This window comes from Brassica napus, chromosome A6 (assembly GCF_020379485.1).
Source record: "Brassica napus cultivar Da-Ae chromosome A6, Da-Ae, whole genome shotgun sequence".
Lineage (NCBI taxonomy): Eukaryota > Viridiplantae > Streptophyta > Magnoliopsida > Brassicales > Brassicaceae > Brassica > Brassica napus.
Window position 1 is genome coordinate 7,917,548 of NC_063439.1, and position 17,522 is coordinate 7,935,069.

The window sequence follows — 17,522 nt, forward strand, 5'->3', positions numbered from 1 at the left end:
CATGGAACAAATAGTTTGACTATACCAGAAATTCCGAAACCGACTAAAATGCTAAATGATAGAAGCATGACCAATGGTCGAAACCTTGGCCTGATCTCTTAATAGACGGTAGACACTACAATGGCCCATACAGCCCATAAAACAACCTGAAAATAGGTAACAAAGGAAAGAGAGATTCTAGAAGAGGAGGAGGTACTCAAAACTTTGGACGTACAACATTGGCTATGTACTGCTTTGCGACAAAGCGTAGCATTTAGGTTTAATAATCACTAAACACGAACCAGAAGTTTCTGTTCCTTCAATCCCCTTTATGTATATATATGCTCTGGTCTCCGTTCATTACATTACACTACACATCTCTTTGACCACCTTCTTCTTCTTCGCCAGTTCATTTTTTTTTTTAAATACCTAAAAATTTATATATAGCGTATAAACTAATTACGTATTCTTGTCTCCCACTCTCTGCCTTCTCCCTTAATATATCCATATTAATTAAAGTTAGGGCAATATAAAGCTGTCTTCAAGTTTCGACGTGTCGTAACATCCTGAGTTTATGCCAGCGGATCAGACAACAATTCTTTCCCTTTGCATATTCATTAAGGTACACTGCCCACAAATGTCACTAATACCGATTATGATCATAGCAATAAAGATTACTGATTGATTAGTGGTAATAGTTAATGTTCTTGGCATTAACTTTGGCGGCGAAACACATGAACTAAGATATTGTGAATTAATCACATACGTTAGACCATAACCCAATATTAATATATTCCCATCCAGTTTTTTTTAATGGTAAACAACAACAACTAATCTTTATATCTTTCGCAACAATAATATTTGATAATTAGTAGAGGTGATTAGTTTAAGTAGATAGGAAAAAAGATACACACATACAAATTAAAAGTTAAATTAAAAATCAAGAAGAAGAAAGGCAAACAACAACTGTGAAACACGACTTGGCCACACACACACACACACAAAAAAGAAAAACTAAGCGTTGAAAATTGTGTGTAATTGTTTGTATCGATCGGTTGAGAAGTGCCTCTCTTGTTTTCTGATTTTCTCTCTCTTTTATTGTTCTTTACACATTCTTCTTCTACATTATTTTCTTTTGTTTTCTCACCTTCTTGTCTCTTCTTCCATGGCCATCGGTGAAAATAAAAGAGGAGATATATAAATTTAATTTAATATAAATCTTATATTTGCGTAGGTGGTTGATTAATGAAGTTATCGCCTCTGAGTTTCTCAACGCAATCTAGTTTCAGTCACGGCGGAGATGGTTACGACGACGGTGTGGAGCTAAGACCGTCACCATCCACCGGCGGCGCAATGCTGCCGGTTTTTCTCAACGGTTTGACTCGTGATGGAGACTCTGGAAGCGGAAGCAGCTGGGAAAGAGAGCTCGTGGAGGTGACTCTGGAGCTCAACGGCGACGACTCCATCGTCGTCTGCGGAATGTCGGAGGCCACGTCTGATTCTCAGCCGAGATCGGTGAACGTCTCGGGAAGGCTAACGAGGAGTCTTTCCACGACGCCGACGAGGATCAGGCAGACCTTCGGGAGGTTACTTAGGTCGGATTCAATGAGACCAACGACTTCTTCAGTCTCCACGACGGATACGGGAAGGTTAACGAGGAGTCTATCCACGACGCCTTCGAGGATCCATAAGACGTTCGGGAGGTTACTAAGGTCGGACTCGACGAGAACGACGACTTCTTCAGCCTCCCGGGAGAGAGATTTGGAACGTCAGCCGGCGGCGACGGAGACGACGGGGAGGTTAACGAGGAGTCTATCGACGGCGTCTTCGAGGATTCGGAAGACGATTGGGAGGTTACTGAGGTCGGACTCGACGGCTTCTAGAGATGTGGAGCGTCAGGGGGCGGCGGGGGCAGAGACGCCGATCATGTCCGCGAGGGATAGACGGAGGGAAAACGCAATTCTACAACGATCAACGTCGAGCGCAAAGAGAGCGCTTAAGGGATTACAGTTCATCAACAAAACAACGAAAGGAAACAGCTGCGATTGTAATCGTGATTGCGATTGCGATTGCGATCAGATGTGGAAGAAAGTTGAGAAACGATTCGAAACGCTTTCTAAAGAAGGGTTGCTTGCGCGAGAAGATTTCGGAGAGTGCGTTGGTAAGTTAAATATTAAACCCACAAATTAAAAGAATCTATTACATATAAACAAAACCCGTTTAGATGTCGGAACAAAGACATGTTTAGATGTCGGAACAAAAAGTACTTAAGATTTTTTTTTTTTTTTAAATTTGATAAAAATAAAGGGATGAAGGATTCGAAGGAGTTCGCGGTTAGTGTGTTCGATGCTTTGGCTAGAAGAAGAAGACAGAAGCTGGAGAAGATAACGAGAGATGAACTTCACGACTTCTGGTTACAGATATCTGATCAAAGCTTCGACGCGCGTCTTCAAATCTTCTTCGATATGTACGTTTCTTTCTCTTGTGTTTGTCTTTACGTTTATTAACTTTTGCGGGAATGACGCATTGCAATTTGAAAAAATAAAAAAAGCACAAGAAAACAAATGGGTTTGATCCAAGTTCACTTAATTAGCTGATGACTTTAATGATTGACGATAATGTTTATCTGTAATTTAGGTTTTTGTGTGTGTTAATATCCAATTGAGTAAATTTTGTTAAATAAAGAAAGTAATTAGCTCAACCATCACTCTTTGATTGGAGATTGTTATCTCTTTAGTGAGAGCCTACCGTAATTTCACAGTAATTTTCTACATTTTAGGGAATTATTAAGCATAAATTAAAGATATGTTGCAATAAGATGCGCAAATGCAATTGGATATGTTAGATGAATCATTTAAATCACGTGGTGTTATTAGCCGTTGGATCTGTTAGCTCACGCAATCAACGGTGAAAAGCATTAAGCGAGTTTGACTAATGGGCTGTGGTTTACTTGGTCCAGTAAAACAAACTTTCAACAGATTTTCAAAAAGAAGTTTCCTCTTTTTAGCTGTTTCCCGCATTTAGTTTTCTTGCAAGTGAGATAAACAATAGGCCATGACTCTTAAATCCACCAAATCAGAAAATGGTTTTGCGTTTTTTTTCCATAATTTTACCAAACATTTAGTTCAACTAACTTTCCCATTTTTCTGCTTTGACAAAACAAAAAAAAAACTTTGGTTGTGATATATGCTTCAAATATTATTTTTTTTCATTAATTCTGCTATAGTTTTTGAAGTTCTCAGTGTTTTGTCACCAGGGTTGACAGCAATGAAGACGGGAGGATCACTAGTCAAGAAATCAAAGAAGTAATTTCTTTTATAACATATTAATGCAAACACATGAGTTACTATTACAACAATCAAAAGATCATAGAATAACGTTTATACTTTGCAACACAGCTTCTAATGCTAAGCGCATCCGCAAACAAGTTAGCAAAACTCAAGGAACAAGCAGAAGAGTACGCATCTCTGATCATGGAAGAACTCGATCCAGAGAATCTTGGATACATTGAGGTAAACTAGATAATATATAATAATAATAATAATAATAATAATAATTAGCAGAGATAATGCAGTCTTTTACCTTCACATACTATCCATGTTTGTTTTGTCGTATCAGTTATGGCAACTCGAGACACTCTTACTTCAGAGAGATGCATACATGAACTACAGTAGACCGCTTAGCACGACAAGCGTTGGAATAAGTTCACCAAGACGGAATCTCATTAGACCTCGCCATGTGGTTCGAAAATGTAGACAAACGCTTCAGTGTTTGGTTCTAGATAACTGGCAACGAATATGGGTTCTGTTATTATGGGTCATTGTTATGGCCCTTCTCTTCGTCTGGAAGTTTTTTCAGTACAGAGACAAAGCTGCGTTTAAAGTCATGGGTTATTGTTTAACCACTGCTAAAGGAGCTGCAGAGACTCTCAAGCTCAACATGGCTCTTGTTCTGTTACCTGTTTGTAGAAACACCTTGACTTGGCTGAGATCTACACGCGCTCGAGCTTTTGTTCCTTTTGATGATAACATCAACTTCCATAAGGTAAAAAAATATTCCCTCCATTTCGCCACATTCTTCGCCCATGGATTAATAAAATAATTAAAATGCATTTATGTTTTTATTAATTACATATGTTTAATAAATAGTATTTGAATTAATTAAAATTATTTATAAATCAAATGCATTTTGTAATTAATATTAAGCTCAAAATAGTTATAAATTGTATTAAAATTTAAAAATGATATATTTTAAAATAACCTTCTTTCACTCTTCATCGATACAAATCTTGAGATCAAGACTGTTTTGCTTCTCTGTGATGCAGATTATTGCTTGTGCCATAGTGATTGCGATACTAGTTCATGCTGGTACTCATTTGGCGTGTGATTTTCCACGGATTATAAACTCGAGTCCAGCAGATTTTGCATTGATCGCTTCTTACTTCCATGGTGTTAAGCCTACATTCAAAGACCTGATGACAGGTGCAGAAGGAATCACTGGGATCTCTATGGTGATCTTGACAACCATCGCCTTCACATTAGCATCAACTCATTTCAGGAGAAACCATGTGAGGCTACCTGCACCACTTGATCGGTTAACTGGCTTTAACGCCTTTTGGTACACTCATCACCTTCTAGTGGTTGTCTACATAATGCTCATTGTGCATGGGACCTTCCTATTCTTCGCTGATAAGTGGTATCAAAAAACTGTAAGCAGAAACCTAAATCTCACTTTGCTCTTAAACTTAAGTGGTCAAAATGTTACTAAAACGTAAATTAAAACCTCACAGACTTGGATGTACATCTCGGTTCCTCTGGTGGTCTACGTGGCAGAACGAAGTCTGCGAGCTTGTAGGTCCAACCATTACTCTGTCAAAATCCTCAAGGCAAGCCACCTTCACTGAGAAAGTTCTTCTGCCTGTTAAAAAAAGTATATGAGTAAACAAAAAACATAACATATTCCAAATCTTGATCTCTGCAGGTTTCTATGTTACCTGGGGAAGTACTCAGCTTAATCATGTCAAAGCCTCCTGGATTTAAGTACAAGAGTGGTCAATACATATTCTTGCAGTGTCCAACAATCTCTAGATTTGAATGGTGAGTACTGATGACATATTCGTAGTGTTTAGCAAACATCTCGACAGTTTCACATATAAAGATGTTATACCTAAACCTTCTCCAGGCATCCGTTTTCTATTACCTCTGCGCCAGGAGATGACCAACTTAGTGTTCACATCCGAACACTCGGAGACTGGACAGAGGAGCTACAACGAGTTCTAACAGTGGGTAAAGATCTTTCAACATGCGTGATTGGCCGATCGAAATTCTCTGCCTATGGCAATACTGATTCATCACAGTAAATACCAATACACCTCCTTTGCTTCCCACTACATATTTAGATACTACTTAGTATTAACACGCCTTGTTGATTGATCATGCATTGGACAGACAACCAAAACTATTAGTAGATGGTCCATATGGAGCCCCAGCACAGGACTACAGAAGTTATGATGTCTTGCTCCTAATTGGATTGGGGATAGGAGCTACTCCTTTCATAAGCATACTCAAGGATCTACTGAACAACTCAAGAGAAGAACAAACAGTAAGCCAGACTCAGTGCACCAGAAGAAACCTTTTGCACCAAATACATAACATCTCTTTACTTGTTCTGGCGCAGGACAATGAATTCAGCAAATCAGATTTCAGCTGGAATAGCAATACATCTTCATTTACCACAATAACTCCAAGTTCAACACAAGGAGGGAAAAAGAAAGCAGTGAAGGCTCACTTCTACTGGGTCACAAGGGAGCCTGGATCCGTTGAATGGTTTAGAGGTGTAATGGAGGAAATATCAGACATGGACTGCAGAGTAATAAACATTTCCATTCATCACCACTTACTTAACCTGTAGTAATTGATCGATAATACTAATATATTAATTCCTTTTTCATTTTTAATCTCGTGAAACAGGAGCAAATTGAGTTGCACAACTACCTTACTAGCGTATATGATGAAGGAGATGCAAGATCAACTCTGATAAAGATGGTCCAGGCTTTGAACCATGCCAAACATGGAGTTGATATTCTATCCGGGACACGGGTAAGAAAAATTCTAATATATCATCAGACCAAAACATACTGTCCCAATGTTACCAAACCATTAAGAAGATATATCATCATCCATTGTAACAGGTGAGAACACATTTTGCAAGGCCAAACTGGAAGGAAGTCTTCAGTAGCATAGCAAGAAAGCATCCAAATTCAACAGTCGGTAAGTACTACTCTATACAATCAGCTGCTAATGAATTAATACCACTGGGCAATTAAAATATAGAACTTGTTTGCTAATACATATCAAGGCCAAGAAGCATTATATGTAAAACTATTGATCTTATTGATGCAGGAGTGTTTTACTGCGGCATACCAACCGTGGCAAAGGAGTTGAAGAAGCAAGCACAAGAAATGAGTCAGAAAACAAGCACACGGTTCGAGTTTCATAAAGAGCATTTCTAATTTATGTCAGCTACGATCATCACTTTCCCTTTTGAGTGAGAGCTTGAAAATCAAGCCAGCCAGTTTCAAAAAAAAATAAAAAAAATCAAGCCAGCCATTATTTTTTCTTTTCTTCTCATGCTAACTTCACAGTCACTTAGCAAAATAGATTACATTCACTATGTCGCATGGAAACATTGTCCTGCATATTTGTATAGACCGGCCTAACGGCATGATCAAAATAACAACAAATATAAGTTTCTTTACTGAATGATAAGCGGACTTAAATTTCCAATACCACAAAGTTATTAGCAGTCACCGAGGAAGAACATATTAAACAAGAAAGTTTTCATCGACTAAGTGCCTTCTATGTAAATTGGTACCCAAACGCATTCAAGAAGAAGAGAGTAATGATCGATATGACTTTATATTTTCATACAATTACAAGAGTAGGAATTTGTTTTTAACTATAAAAGCTCCATGTAGTCGATCATAGAAGATTACTCAATGACTCACCAGCACAGTTTCATAATCTTACACAATAGAAATGGTTTAGCTTTTTATGGGTTTATAACTCGATTTGTATGCTCTAGCTTTCTTTTAGTTTTGCTCTGTATGGTTTCTTGGAGTAGTGTAATCCAGTGTGATATACCCTTAGATTCCAAGTTGTTTTAATTGTACTTAGTGAAGACTTTGTAGCTACTGTGTTTTTAGTGTTGTGTCCATTGAAAGTACTGTTTCAAAATTTACATTACACGGTACGCATTTGCTGCATCAATAGTTACTTCACACAAAAGAATATGTATGCGTCTCTCAAGAGGTGATCACTATCCCCATTACCACAAACTGTGACTAGAGGAAGAGAATATTAAACAACAAAGTGCCTTGAGCACAGTAAAACACATTCAAGAAGCAGAAGAGAGGTATGGAGTTTAATCATCTCTGATTTTTCTGAGAAGCTTAGAGGCCCAGCTTCGGACCCGTCTCTTAAGCGTATAACCCACAAACACTCCAGCGACAAAGAAAACAGCGCACAGCTTTGTACACGTCCAGGCCGATACTCCACTGCCACCCAACAATAAAAATAGTCACAAATTAAAACATAACAAGTAAACTAATTGCATATTAGTAAACTCTAATCTCCAACTTGTTTGTCCTAAAACTCGATCTGATCGGTTCTGTTCCTCAGGTATAGTAAGGATCTTAGAATATTTCAACAAATCATTACAAATTCAAAATCTTTCGATGATGAGGCAGATTACCTGGGAGTTCTTTTGACCAAAACTGCGGAAGTGTCGTATGAAGTCGAGTTACCTCCGCCGCCGCCGCCGCCGCCGGCTCGTTTCTCCTGGATTAGATTATCCGCGAAATCAGAAAGAGAAGAGGAAGAAGAAGAAGCTGCCGATTTCGCATCTGTCACCATCTTGCTGAAAAACTTCTCTACTCCCTCCATCGCTCGCCAACTGATTTAGGGTTTAGGGTTCTCAATGCCGGTGAGGAAAAACTCTCTGGTTAAAGTAGTGACTTGCCGCCCGCGCGTTGACCAAATATTAAAGGACAAAATTGGAATTTTGTACTCATAACTCGGTGACATTAGACCGACTGCAATTAAAAAGAGAACCGATCGGTTAACCATGAGTATTTGCGAATGGAATGTTTCAATTTATTTTGTTTTTTTTTTTGTTTCTTTCAAAATGTGAAAAAGGAAATGAAATTTGATGTAAAATAATTAGAACAATGATGCTACAACTGATATGAGTTTATCATCAATAGTTTTCACAGAATATTTGTTTATGAGAAAATTAAAACTAAAAAGGAGAAATAATGAAAGATTGTTCTTATTTATGAAACATAAAATGTTTAATATTTTTATATTTGTAAAATTTAAATTAATTTAAAATTTGATTCTCTAAACTTTAAAATAAAAAATATATTATATAAATATAAATATTTTATTTATTTAGATACTCTAACAATTAATTAATACAAGGGTGTACAGAACATTTTTTAAACTATAAAAGTTCATGTAGTCAAACATACATGATTATTCAATGACTCACCAACACAGTTTTATGACTTTAGTATTTTACATGATAGACATCATCCCTCAGATGTAAGCTCGTTATTTTTTTTTTTGAGTAGTACTATATTCAATTACTTTCTTTCTTCTTGATCGAGTCGATAATCTTGAGAACCATAAGGACTAAAGGCTTCCAGGAACAAGTTGGATTTACGCCGTGGATTGAGTCCCATGTCGTTACATAAATCATCTGCATGCTGGATGCTGAAGGTAGAAATGCAATGACGTTTATAGAATCTGCTCGATCTTCTCATCACTTCCATTTCCTTGGAGAATTGTTCCAGCATTTTCTCTTTGCTCGGTAATTTGAATTTCCCATCCACTAGACGGCTTAACCACAGCGAACGTAGCTCTGATGTGTGTAGGTTTGAGTTACTTTGAACGTATCCAACGAAACCCATGTTTGGTATCAATGGATGGATTGTTCCCCTGAAAATATAATCAATCTTTTTTTTGTTATTATAAGCAATGCTGCCAATGCTACAATTTCATGTGTATTATACACTTGAGCTAGCGTTTAGTTTACTATGTGGACTTTATTTTATAAGAGCATTTACCTGTATAGAGGCATAACACCGTATGGAAACTCAAGCCAAGTTCGAAAGGGTTCAGGAACAATGGCTTTGAGCTTCTTCTTTCCATCATAACCAGTCGCCAGTATCACAACATCAGCTTCTAGGGTAGTCCCATCCCCAAATTCAATCCCTTGATCATAAAAACACCATTTTGATGTTTTCTTAAACCGGATCATACCCTTATCCGCTTCCTCAAAGAAATTCTCCGGGATGAGCGCCATTTGACAAGAAGCATAGTCTTCTTCAAATGAATGGTCCGGTTTAAGACCATACTTCTCTAGAGGAAGCTTCCACGTAACATATGATTCGATGAATTTGGAAACCACGGCACGCTGTATGAATGTCATATGTTTATAAGAACTTAGAAAATCCACATATAAAATTGCGCAATTTATATAGACAAAAGTAATAGGTTTTAAGATCACAAACCAGAAGAGAGAATATGAGGCAAAAGAGAGTTTTAAGGAAGCTTTGGTTAGGCCTATCATGTAGGAACTGAGAAGCTCTCGTAGAGTAGAACAAGAAGAATGGAAGACCCCATATCCAGTAATGTGGGAACACCCAATGTGTTGTTCTCACCACCATTGTGCATGCTTGTCCACCTTCTCCTGCAATATTTTGATATATTTTAATTTAGTTATTGAAATCATATTGGATTGTTCAATTTATCGGTTTATTTATGCTAATCATAAAAACGGTCCAACTCCAACCGAATGTATATTATATTTGAACTAATTGTTAGAGTGAAGCTAATTATGTGTGAAGTAATCAAATAATTCTTGTTGTTCAAAAAAAAAATCAAATAATCCTTTGAAATAAATATATGTACCATGATTGGCTAAAGCAGACTCTAAAGCCAAATCAATGGCGGATTTCTTATAGCCAATGACGGCGACTTTCTTGCCACGGAGGAGATGAGAAGCTTCTTCTTTGTTTAATTTGCAGTAATCCATCGAATGCATCACTTTTCCTTTGAATAGCTCCGGCCCTTTATTCGCTGGAAACGTCGGAATTCTTGGTACGTCGCCGAATTTTCCGGTGCACACTACGACGAACTCAAATGCATGCCACTGCATACACATGATACATGTAGAAAGTTATATCATGCATTGATTCACAAATCGACGTAGACAACTTAAAAAGCACAAGAAAACAAGAAGACGACGTAAACGATGCATGCGATAGTTTATAACATCTATCTGGAAGTTCATTATTATAAGATTTAGATTAAAAACTCCAGTTCATATACCATATTCAAAAATTCTTTTTCGCTAACGACAAAAGTTACATGGCTGTTAAATTCTAGAAAGATTTTTTGTCACATAAAATTATAGAGATTAGTTTAGGATTTAGTTTAAGTACAAAGGTTTAAAGAAAAAAAAAATCATACAAAATTAATCTAAAATGAAAATTATTTGAGGATGCAAAGGGATCTGCATGCAATAATCATAAGCAAGTATATATGAGATGGCGGCTTAATCAAAAGCAATTAAGACAAACCTGAATATCTCCAGCATCTCCGCTCTGAACAGCAACCTCCCAGACAGGTTTACCAGGCAACAAGTTGCCATAAGCACCGAGGTCAACCATCTGTGGAGTTTCGCCATCACCGGTATACCTAACTTCAATGACCTTAGAGCCAAAGTTCATGAACTTTAGGAGATCAAAATGCTTGGCATAAGCTTCCAAGTAATCTATTATCTCAACGTAAGATGGGAAAGTAGTTTCATCTCTATTGGGCCATGGAAAGTCAGAGAACTCGTAATCGACTCGTGTCGATTGTAACTTAGTTGTCTCGTAAGAGCAGCTCTTCCAAACACCTCCGACCGAATCCGAGGCTTCGAAAACGGTCGGGTTGTGATGAGCTAGGTGCTTAGCGGCTGCTAAACCGCTAACACCAGCACCAATGATCGCTACTCTGGAAGAAGTGAGTTTGTCGTAGTTAGAAGCCATTGGAGAGTGAGAGAGAAATGGTTTTGATGAAGAGTGTTTTGAGTTGTTTTGTGTGTTTGCATGGGGACATATATATAAGGTCCTTTTGGATCGGGTCAGGTATAGTGTACTCGGACCGGGTATGAATTTTATTAGGGAGCACGTGGTTTTGAATATTGGTTTCGCTTCAGGGAGGTTTGAAAGATCTAAAGCATTTTCTTTCTTTGAGAAATTTGGTGGTTGTTTTGAGGAAATTTCTGCAAGCGTGCATTGTGAGATCAGTGATTCGGTTTTGTATTTGTTGCGTTAAATTTCTAAGTACTTTCAAGAAGTCTAATGGAATATTTCTTTTTGTTTATTTATCTAGATTTGTCTTCGTAAATTTGGTTAAAAATATATTTTATATATGGATTGACTAACTTCATTATATAAAATTAAAAATAGATGTAAAACTCCGTTCGATTCTAATTTCGTTCTCGAGATCAACTCATGTAGAGACATGTACTTCAGTGGATACAACATATCTTCAAAATATGAATCTAATTTGTGAACATTAATTATGGGAAAGAGATGGTAGCTTTTCATTTTCCATTGTGACAAAAATTAAAGGTTTTAGAAGTTATACTTCTGCGGCATCTTTTCACGCTTCCAACAAAATGTCGATCATAGAACGAATGCAGATTTAAATAGAGTTATCATACATGCTACTATATAAGAACTATGTAAATTCATCAATTCTTTCTACTTTTACATTAATATTTATTAATAATTTTAATATATTCTATGAAGTGCAATATATAGTGCTTATGAATTATCATCCCTTCCCATTTCTGACTTTCGAATGGGACAAAATAGGTGATAAATATTTTATCTAATTCTCTTTATAAAAATTCGCTTGATCTTGTTTATCTATCTCTTGTACAAAGAAACTAAATAGTCAATGTGATGGATGACCATTAACTAATTATATGATTGTTACTTGTATATAAGCATATAACTAGTTTTAGTTTTGCATAATGCCAAGATAATATACATGCACCTTTTGTGAAGATAGTTGTATGAATATGAAATTTGTGATATTATGGACATTTACAAAATTAGCAGAAAAAACTCAAATAGTTCTAGTTTTCTGCACAAATTAACTTTTTTTTGTAGATTATTAATTATGATTTTTTGTTTGATCAAATAACCTTTAATTTACCAAGCAATAAAATATTATATGTGGCTGAACTTTATATATAAATAAGGTTTGCTACATAATATAGATGCCAGAAATCATAATCAAACCATACAAGATCGTTAACAAGCAAGAGCTACACTGTAATACAAAATTTCTGACATAATGGCTAGATCATGGTATCATTTCTTTTGTCGACGATCATGGTATCATTTAGCTTCACAAAATATTGGCTTTCAGTGAAAAAGAAACAGAGGTTCATCTTTAAACTTAACTAGATACTGACCCGCCATTTCATTTTTCAATTTTAATATTATTTCTAATTAGATGAGAATGTGTTTCAATAGTCTATTTTCTAATATGGTTTTATTTTTATAAATTGTAATTCTAATTAGTGGAAGTATGTGTTTGAATAGTTTATTATCTAATATGGTTTTATTTTTATAAATTGTATTGTAATTTATTTGTTATTAGTAAAATTGTGTTTACACATATTGGACTTCAAATCCGTTGTTTGTTTAATTCTTAAATATATCACATATATTAATTTGTTTAGTTCTTAAATGTATAATCTCAACTTTAAAAATAAAACAGGTTTTTTATAATTTTAAGTATAGATATTTTACACAAATTGGCATAATGAATTAATATATTTGTTTATCTCTTAAATGTATAATCCCTGCATAAAAAATAAAACAATATTTTTAATGATTTTCACTAAATATATTTTAAACAGAATGGGCCTAATGGGTTAACAATGGTTCAATTTGGGCCTATCGAATGGGCTTTAAATTTATGTAAATCATTAAAGGTATTTAAAAAAAAATAATGATATGTTTTGTAATTTTTTAAAAAAGTCAGGGGCATAATCATAAGAGGGATTTTGCTTTAATAGTATAGATTACCGCTTATAAATGGAGAAATTTCAATTCTAGCACAAGTTTGATATTCTTTTTCAAATTTACCATTAATGAATGACTACTTTTACAAATACTCTAAATTTGTGATAGAATAACACTAAGTTAATTTTTTAAATATTTATAGAACATTTATAAATCCAACCTCTTTTAATATTAAACATTAAACAAAATCATTAAAACCAGGGCCGTCTCAAACTCTACAAAGACCCTGTTCAAAAAAAAAAAGACCATTTTTAATAACCTGAAATAATTTATGTTTTTTTGGCAAAATATTGTTATAATATATAATAAATACACCAATCTAATTTGTGTCGAAGAAACAGCTTTTGGTTTTATAATTAAAACCTTATGAAAAACACATCCTTGTGACTATGAATTTTTCAGTTTCCTTTTTCTTTTTATTTTTTTTTGTATCCACAATCATGGGTTATAATCTATAAAAAAAATTAATAGAGCAATAAAACATGGATAGTGGTTAAACCAAAAGTCGTAGACTCTTGATTTGATTAAACAATAAGTTGGAAACTGCTCATTTTTCTTTTCGATAGAAACTTAAACTAGTAGTTGTCAAAAAAAAAAAAAAAACTAGTCATTCTTCTTTGTGTTTACTATTTTTCTGTAAAAATTGCTGAAAATTATATATTTATGTCCTTTTTTATAATCATTAGTTAATAATAGTTTCCTAAATATAATCAAATTAGAATATTAACTTTCTAAATTTACATTGAATACTAAATCAAACACCAACAACTATTTTTTACTTTCCAATATATATATATATATATATATATATATATATATATATATATATATATATATATATATATATGTATATATTTGTCATCTTTCCAAAATATATTAATTGTTATAAATGTTAATTTCTTCCTGACTTATTTCATTTTTGTTGGTTATGTAAACAAAATCAAATTGTAATTTATATTTATTGGTTAATAAATACGAAATTTAAATTTAAATATAGCTGTGTGATTTTTAATAAATATATTTAAATTTATAACTATTACTTAAATAAAAAAAATTATGGGCTCTCTAAAATTTTGGACCCTGTTCGTCCGCTCCACTTGCAGGTGCTAAAAGACAGCCCTGATTAAAGCCTAAACACAAATGTTATTGCATTTTTTGATTGATAGTTTTTCTTTTTTTGAAAAGTGCTACTTAATTTGTGGTATTTCTAACCATTTGTCCTGATAAATTATGGTTTTAGCAGGTTTTCTTTATTGCCATAATCTCGTATACTTTTTTTTTTAACGCTGATTTATTATGATCTTACAATTATGATATAGGTAATCTCGTATACTAATAAGTACTTTGAGTACAGCCTATTTTTCAAACCAAACATTTTATCGTCACAACTCGTGATTGAAATTTGAAAATGAAACAACCAGATGGACTTCAATCTAGTCTAACTATTCCAATAAAAGTTAAAATACAATATCCTAAGTTTTAGTTATCAACGAGAAAAATAACGGAAAATAGTTAATTTTATTTTTAGATAGAGAATTCGGTCAAAAAAAACACAAACTTTTCACAAATTGTCAAAAAAAAACCTGTACTCGAGCCTGGCCAAAAAAATCATTTACTTTTGTTGACTTTTTTAGTTTATTAATAAACTTAGGATTGACTTGCCAATTTAGCACGCCGTGAACTCTCAGTTAACACAGTGTTAACTAGACGTTAAATGTTGACGTTAAGTGAAACGACGTCGTTTCACTTCATTTGAAAACGACGTCGTTTTACAAGATTTGAAATTAAAAATAAGTAGACCCCTGGATTCGAACTCAGGTTGGTCGGTCAAATGGCAAGGTATTTTACCACTGGGCTACTGACACTTTCAATGTACTTACTAACATGTTTACTTTTATTTGGTACATATTAAATATAAAAAATTCTCTAAAAACTTAATAAGATCTTTAAAATTCCAAAAAAATTAAACAAAATAAAGAAGATTTTTATAAAATTAATTTAGAAATTAAAATTAAAAATAAAATTTTATTTTTCTTTTTAAAAAATAAAATTTTATTTTTCTTTTTAGAAAATAAAAACTCTTCCAAAATTTTCTAAAAACTTAAAAAAATCTTTAAAATTTTATTGAAATTAAAAAATAAAAACTTTATCTTTAATTTTGAAATTAAAATTGAAATTAAAAAATCAAAAAATTTCCAAAATTTTCATTTTAAAAAAAAAAATCCAATTTTTTAAAAAATTATAATAAAATGCAAAAAATTAAAGTTACAATTATCAACTTTTTATGTGTGTATAATTAATTTCAACTTTTAGCAAATGTATTAAAAAAAATTGAAAAGTTTGGAAGATTTTTTATTTTTTGAAAAGAAAAAATAAAATTTTATTTTCTATATTAATTTCAAAATTAATTTTATAAAAAAATTCTTTATTTTTTCAATTTTTTGGAATTTTAAAGATCTTTTTAAGTTTTTAGAAAATTTTGGAAGAGTTTTTATTTTTTAAAAAGAAAAAGAAAATTTTATTTTTAATTTTAATTTCTAAATTAATTTTATAAAAATCTTCTTTATTTTTTTAATTTTTTTGGAATTTTAAAGATCTTTTTAAGTTTTTAGAAAATTTTGGAAGAGTTTTTATTTTTTAAAAAGAAAAAGAAAATTTTATTTTTAATTTTAATTTCTAAATTAATTTTATAAAAATCTTCTTTATTTTTTTTAATTTTTTTGGAATTTTAAAGATCTTATTAAGTTTTTAAATTTTTTTTTATATTTAATATGTATCAAATAAAAATAAACATGTTAGTAAGTAAATTGAAAGTGTCAGTAGCCCAGTGGTAAAATACCTTGTCATTTGACCAACCAACCTAGGTTCGAATCTAGGGGTTTACATATTTTTAATTTCAAATCATGTAAAACGACGTCGTTTCATCTCATTTGCAAACGACGTCGTTTTACTTAACGCCAACAATAAACGACGTTAAATATTTCTGTTAAATTTGTTGACGGCGTGCTAAATTGGCAAGTCAGCGAAAATATTGTTAATTAATTCTAAAGTCAATGTAAGTTTGGTGTTTTTTTGGTCAGCCCAAAAATTCATGTTTCTTTTGGCAATTCGTGCAAAGTTCAAGTTTTTTTTGACCGAATTCTCTTTTTAGATATATGGTCTTTTTTGAGAAAGTACATATATGGTCTTTGGTGGATAGACTTTTTTTTTTGGTAAAACTTTAGAATCTCATTTTAATCATTTGTTCGTCTATTCTTTAATCTGTTATATTTATGTCGAGTTCTAGAATTGTGACTTTTATATATTAATTTTCTTCTTGTCTCTAGCTAGCCTAACATTATTCTAGATCTTTATTCCTAAAATATAGTAGTTTAAAATAATAATCAAGTTCTTAAAACTCTTAAGTACGTGTCGACGAAAATTTTATATTTTAAAACAATAGACAAAAAGTCTAGCCTTATAATTTACAGTTGACTCTCAGATATAATTATGAACTACACAACCACGTATTTCGGTTACGTGAGATCATGATTAACTTCAATCTCTTAACTAGAATTCTTAGCTTCGACTAATAGATGGTCTTTAATTTTTTTTAGATTTTAATTAAAAAAAATTAAGAATTGTCTCTTAAATAAAAAATATAAGAGTCATATCTTAACCGGAAAAAAAATATCAAATCATGAAGTAAGAACCCCGGCTAAAAAACCGGTGTTAATCATATCCTAAAGCCTTTTAATCTATTTTCTTACTAATTTAGTTTGTCTAAAAGAGACACGTCAACAAAATCACAATATTAATCAAAAAAATCAAACATATATTAATAAGATTGGAGTCTGAAATGAATAACCTTATATAGGGATACCAATTTTGTTAATAGCAGTATATAATTAATAAATGGATGGAACCACTAGTAATAGCACATTATAAAATAGTTTGTCTTTGTCAAGTTTATAGATATTATAAGTTTATCTTAACGTCCATCTATTCATAATTTTTTCACGTTCGTTCATTTGACCTATGGATTTCATTTTGTGCGACAGATAGTGTGTTAATTTTTTGAAGGTTTGAAAAATTTGTTTACTAAATCATACAATGAGCATATGATTTTTTTTGTTTTGGTTTCATTTGTACGATTTCACGAATCTTTCTACTATTTCAGTTCAAACATATTTAACTTTAAGCTTTTTTTCTGAAATATGTGAAAAACGTAAAATAAAAATTTAAACATTTTTAACATATACTACGTACCGGAGTGCTAAATTTATACTTTAACTATAACACAAATTCGATTAAGATGAAAATATATGGTAATAAAAAGACAAGACGATATAGATTATCTAAAAAACTAAAAATGAGGATATATTTTTAAAATACACTTATAGCGCTT

General features: G+C 32.8%; 3 protein-coding genes across 4 annotated transcripts; 1 reads left to right on the forward strand and 2 right to left on the reverse strand.

Annotated features, from left to right (window-relative positions):
• The first annotated feature begins 952 nt into the window (after nucleotides 1-952).
• LOC106346978 (respiratory burst oxidase homolog protein E) lies at nucleotides 953-6,740 on the forward strand. 2 transcript variants are annotated; one of them, XM_013786461.3, is made up of 14 exons: nucleotides 958-2,140; nucleotides 2,287-2,446; nucleotides 3,236-3,284; nucleotides 3,378-3,491; nucleotides 3,598-4,023; nucleotides 4,304-4,687; nucleotides 4,769-4,864; nucleotides 4,960-5,075; nucleotides 5,161-5,334; nucleotides 5,427-5,580; nucleotides 5,656-5,847; nucleotides 5,949-6,077; nucleotides 6,170-6,248; nucleotides 6,381-6,740. In XM_013786461.3, the coding sequence occupies exons 1-14, from the start codon at nucleotides 1,225-1,227 to the stop codon at nucleotides 6,488-6,490; spliced, it is 3,099 nt and encodes a 1,032-aa protein (XP_013641915.2). In that variant the 5' UTR covers nucleotides 958-1,224; the 3' UTR covers nucleotides 6,491-6,740. The 2 variants fall into 2 exon arrangements, with proteins under 2 accessions (XP_048638440.1, XP_013641915.2); XM_048782483.1 differs by having other exon boundaries at nucleotides 953-2,140; nucleotides 5,427-5,847.
• Nucleotides 6,741-7,234: 494 nt separating this feature from the next.
• Nucleotides 7,235-7,993, reverse strand: LOC106346977. Its single transcript, XM_048782484.1, has 2 exons — nucleotides 7,732-7,993; nucleotides 7,235-7,534 (listed from the first exon to the last, which is right to left on the reverse strand). Exons 1-2 carry the CDS (start codon nucleotides 7,920-7,922, stop codon nucleotides 7,402-7,404), a joined length of 324 nt encoding a protein of 107 aa, XP_048638441.1. The 5' UTR covers nucleotides 7,923-7,993; the 3' UTR covers nucleotides 7,235-7,401.
• Nucleotides 7,994-8,420: 427 nt separating this feature from the next.
• LOC106346975 (probable flavin-containing monooxygenase 1) lies at nucleotides 8,421-12,050 on the reverse strand. Its single transcript, XM_013786455.3, has 5 exons — nucleotides 10,625-12,050; nucleotides 9,954-10,194; nucleotides 9,554-9,732; nucleotides 9,107-9,456; nucleotides 8,421-8,978 (listed from the first exon to the last, which is right to left on the reverse strand). Exons 1-5 carry the CDS (start codon nucleotides 11,075-11,077, stop codon nucleotides 8,624-8,626), a joined length of 1,578 nt encoding a protein of 525 aa, XP_013641909.2. The 5' UTR covers nucleotides 11,078-12,050; the 3' UTR covers nucleotides 8,421-8,623.
• Nucleotides 12,051-17,522: the final 5,472 nt, after the last annotated feature.

Excerpts from the sequence above, each read along its gene's own strand:
- LOC106346978 (XM_048782483.1), top strand. The coding sequence starts at position 1,225 with ATGAAGTTATCGCCTCTGAGTTTCTCAACGCAATCTAGTTTCAGTCAC. Across the intron at positions 4,024-4,303 it reads ATAACATCAACTTCCATAAG|ATTATTGCTTGTGCCATAGT; the intron begins GTAAAAAAATAT and ends TCTGTGATGCAG. Across the intron at positions 5,848-5,948 it reads TATCAGACATGGACTGCAGA|GAGCAAATTGAGTTGCACAA; the intron begins GTAATAAACATT and ends CTCGTGAAACAG.
- LOC106346975 (XM_013786455.3), bottom strand. The coding sequence starts at position 11,077 with ATGGCTTCTAACTACGACAAACTCACTTCTTCCAGAGTAGCGATCATT. Across the intron at positions 9,733-9,953 it reads GTCTGCTTTAGCCAATCATG|GAGAAGGTGGACAAGCATGC; the intron begins GTACATATATTT and ends AAAATATTGCAG. Across the intron at positions 9,457-9,553 it reads GCCTCATATTCTCTCTTCTG|CGTGCCGTGGTTTCCAAATT; the intron begins GTTTGTGATCTT and ends ACATTCATACAG.
- LOC106346977 (XM_048782484.1), bottom strand. The coding sequence starts at position 7,922 with ATGGAGGGAGTAGAGAAGTTTTTCAGCAAGATGGTGACAGATGCGAAA. Across the intron at positions 7,535-7,731 it reads TTGGTCAAAAGAACTCCCAG|TGGAGTATCGGCCTGGACGT; the intron begins GTAATCTGCCTC and ends GTTGGGTGGCAG.